Here is a 3,887-nt window from a genome sequence, read left to right as displayed (position 1 = left end):
CGTGGCGGACATCGCTGACCCATACCGGGCCCCACGGCGGTCATTACCTGCCCGTCCCGGGCGCCGCGGCGTGCAAGGCCCGCCTGTCCCGGGACACATTGTGCACATCGGCCGCCCGTCCCAGGCCCCGCAGCGGGCCCAGCCATCCCAGGAATAGTGGCAGGACACGAGGGGGATGTCGCCTGCCCGTTCTGGTAAACATGGCATAATTTGCCCGCATGTTCCAGGACCCGCAGCAGGCCCAACCTGCCCATCCCAGGAGACGTGGCGGACATTGCCCACCCATCCCGGGACCTGCGGCAGGCCCGGCCCGCCCGTCCAGGGACTCGTGGTGGACATCTCCCGCCCGTCCGGGACCCGTGGCATGCCCGGCCTGCCCGTTCCGGGACACTTGGCGGACATCACCCGCCCATTCTGGGACCCATGGTGGGCCTGGCCCGCCCATCCGGGACACGTGGCGGACATCTCCTGCCCGTCCCGGGAATCGCGGCAGGCCCAGCCCGCCCGGCCCAGGACACGTGGCTGACATCACCCAATGGTCCTGGGTCTCACCGTGGGCCAGGCCCGCCCGTCGTGCCCCGCAGCAAGCCAGGCCCACCCGTCCCGGTGAACGTGGTGGAAATCTCCCGCATGTTCCAGGACCCATGGCAGGCCCTGCCTGCCTGTCCAGGGACATGATGTCGCCTGCCCGTCCCGGGAGACATGGCGGACGTTGTCCGCCTGTCCCGGGACCCCGGGACACGTGGCAGACATCGCCCACCCGTCCCAGGACCCACAGCGGGCCCTTCCCGCCCGTCCTGGGACACGTGGTGGACATCGCCCGCCCATCCCAGGACCCACGGCGGGCCTGGCGCGCGTGTCCCGGGACCATGGTCGACATCTCCTGCCCATCCCGGGACCCACGGCAGGCCCGGCCCGCCCGTCCCGGGACACATGGCAGATATTGCCTGTCAGTCCCAGGACCAGTGGCAGGCCCGGCCTGCCCGTCCCGGGACCAGCAGCCGGCCTGCCCATCCCGGAACACTTGGCGATAATGGAAAATGCTATCGTACATCGTACCAAGGCCATTTTTATCGTACATGTATGATAATTATCGTACATGTAGCATCACTGGTGGCCAACACTAGGAAAAATAATAGTTGGCTTCTATAGGAAGTACTTCGATGCGAAACACCTTACATAGATGATGGGGGTACAGTCGATTTAATCTTGATCGTTGCTCGCGTTATGTAACTAAAATTTTTCTTAGGAAGAAACTTTCCATCACAGCCTTTATAAAGGGGGTTTCCAAAAGAAATGCTAATGTCTGGTAAGAGTGGGAAATTCAGTCCCTTTAAACTTAACATACACTAACGTAACTCAAGTTAACCTAACCATGCATGTGAACTGCACAACCGCTTTAGGAAGACTCACTGCAAAATCATTGTACTATCAATGAAAAATAAATAAGATCTGTAACCACAATTATATTTCAAGTGATACAACAGAAAGACTAGCGCCTCAGTGGCGTGAACGGTATGGTCTTGACCTGCCGCCCCGGTGGCCACGAGTTCGATACTCGGGCATTCCACTGAGGGGTTAGAGATGTGTATTTCTGGTGATAGAAGTTCACTCTCGACGTGGTTCGGAAGTCACGTAAAGCAGTTGGTCCCGTTGCTGAATAACCACTGGTTCCATGCAACGTAAAAAAACAATACAAACAAACAACAGCAAGACTTCCAGGTCTAGACCATCACTTCTGAGGTACAGAATTAGTATTTATTACTTTGGCCCTTTCTTTCACACTGACTGGTGTTACAGGCAACGTTAACCCTGTATCAAACACTGCCTAAAGGAAAGAGGGAAATTTTTTTGCTCAGAAATAAAACCCGCTGTTGAGAGATACACCTGGATTATTGAATTTTTGCACGTTGCTCTATGCGACTTTGTTTCAAATTATCTATATTATCCAATAATGTATTAATTGGTTAAAGCTCATTGTGATCTTCTGATCTTAGAATGATAAAAATATCGCAAAAACAGAAAAAGTAATCATCCTCCCAATACATAAACACTTGAAGGTCGATCGTAGTGAAACGGTTGCTGTTTGCTTCCAACTTTGTTTCTGGAGCAAAAACAACGTAACATTCGATGGAAAATTTATCTGGTTATTTTGTTCCTTTTATTACAGAAAAGCTCCAACTTGCGCAGTTTGGCGTGAAAAATGAAAAAACCGGCGAAGGGGTTGCTGGGATTCTAACGAGTTTTCCCTCTGTCTACGTAGTATCTGATTTGCCCTTCTTTCAGTGTCTCAAAAGCACACGAAGTGCCCACATGGTATGAACGTTTTGACTGATTTCTGAAAGGTAATAAAAATTTTGACGGGCGAGTATTTTGTCTAAGTTTTGTGCTATAAAACACAATAAGCAAATTCTCTACATTATTTTTCGTTTTGTATATATGAGCAAACCTATTTCTCTACCTGCCACCTACCTAATAATATATATATATATATATATATATATACATATATAATATATATATATATTATATTATATATATAAAGTAATATATTATTACCTAAAGTTAGTCGAAGGGGATACACGGACAAATACTGTGTGTATATATATATATATATATATATATATATATATATATATATATATATATATATATATACTATATATATATACAGTATTTATACCAAACCGACATGTATTTGTCCGTGTATTCCCTTCGACTAACTTTAGGTAATAATTTTCCATTAGCTAGGGAATAGTTTTGAGCGTGGTTAAATTTCCGTTATTAGGCCAAATTTCTAATAAAACTCATATACTAGATCACAAGTGGCTGTTGCTATCGTATAAGAGCATTCTGGTTGACAGATTACAAGATATCAGCATCTCTTCCAAATATTGCCCATAGCCATTGGCGTTGCTTAGGAGAACGCGTCGGTACGTAATGGGACTGGACGGATGTTTGTTAAAATCGACTCACCGTCAATCCAGTTTCTGTCAAAACCGTCATAAAATACAAGGGATACCTGCGATATAAACGAACAAGTAAGCTTTCCGTTGAATATTTGAATAATGGATGTTCAACAAGTAACATAATGCTCGTGCTGTCGAGTCTGACTCTAAACCCGTAACTAACATGCATGGCTTTATATATATGTACACACAAACATACACACACACACACACACACACACACACACACATACACACACACATATATATATATAATATACACACATATAGTACATATACATACATATATTTACGTACTACAAATAATTAAGAAAATAAAAAATATTAAGGCCTGGCAAAGTTCTATGAACAACTCTGCTGTTAAGCGCCTTATTCTTGTACATATAAATGAGAGATGAAGCTTAGCATCTAATAATAATAACGAAGGACATTGTCAAACAGATAATCTTACAGATAAAAGCAACCAAGAGCTTATATAATTTCTGAAGATAACAAAATAAAAAAGTCTTAGGGGACTTACTTCCTCCTGAGGCGTGGTTCACCTTCGCATTCTTCTGGACTAAAAGCTTCACCAGCTCCGTGTAGTTCTCCTTTGCCGCCCATATCAGCGCAGTGAACCCATAGGTCTTTTCTGTGTGATAGAAGAATGAAGTTTCAATGGCAAGCGTTCGTACGGTTTGCTTTGACATTCTGATGACATGACAAAGACTTCACACAATACGAAAAGCAAATTTCTTAGTACTCGTACACTTTCTTCGGGCCATATATTGAGTGTCTCAGGACCCCGCCCCCTCTCCCCGCCTCTCTTTCTATGGTACGATAATGTGAATTCCGCGCAGGATCCAGATTCAGCGAGTCCTAAATCTCCAAATGAGACTTCTTTCGAAGGCCATGCCATGAGGTAATGACGCAGGAGAC

The 3,887-nt window shown here is 46.1% G+C and overlaps 1 protein-coding gene across 1 annotated transcript; it reads left to right on the top strand.

Annotated features, from left to right (window-relative positions):
• The first annotated feature begins 218 nt into the window (after positions 1-218).
• Positions 219-1,034, top strand: LOC135212818 (basic proline-rich protein-like). Its single transcript, XM_064246590.1, has one exon. The coding sequence runs from the start codon at positions 219-221 to the stop codon at positions 1,032-1,034; it is 816 nt and encodes a 271-aa protein (XP_064102660.1).
• The last annotated feature ends 2,853 nt before the right edge of the window (positions 1,035-3,887 follow it).

This window comes from Macrobrachium nipponense, chromosome 41 (assembly GCF_015104395.2).
Source record: "Macrobrachium nipponense isolate FS-2020 chromosome 41, ASM1510439v2, whole genome shotgun sequence".
NCBI classification, from domain to species: domain Eukaryota; kingdom Metazoa; phylum Arthropoda; class Malacostraca; order Decapoda; family Palaemonidae; genus Macrobrachium; species Macrobrachium nipponense.
The sequence above is the reverse complement of the archived record's forward strand: the minus strand, read 5'-3'. Positions and strand labels throughout refer to the sequence as shown.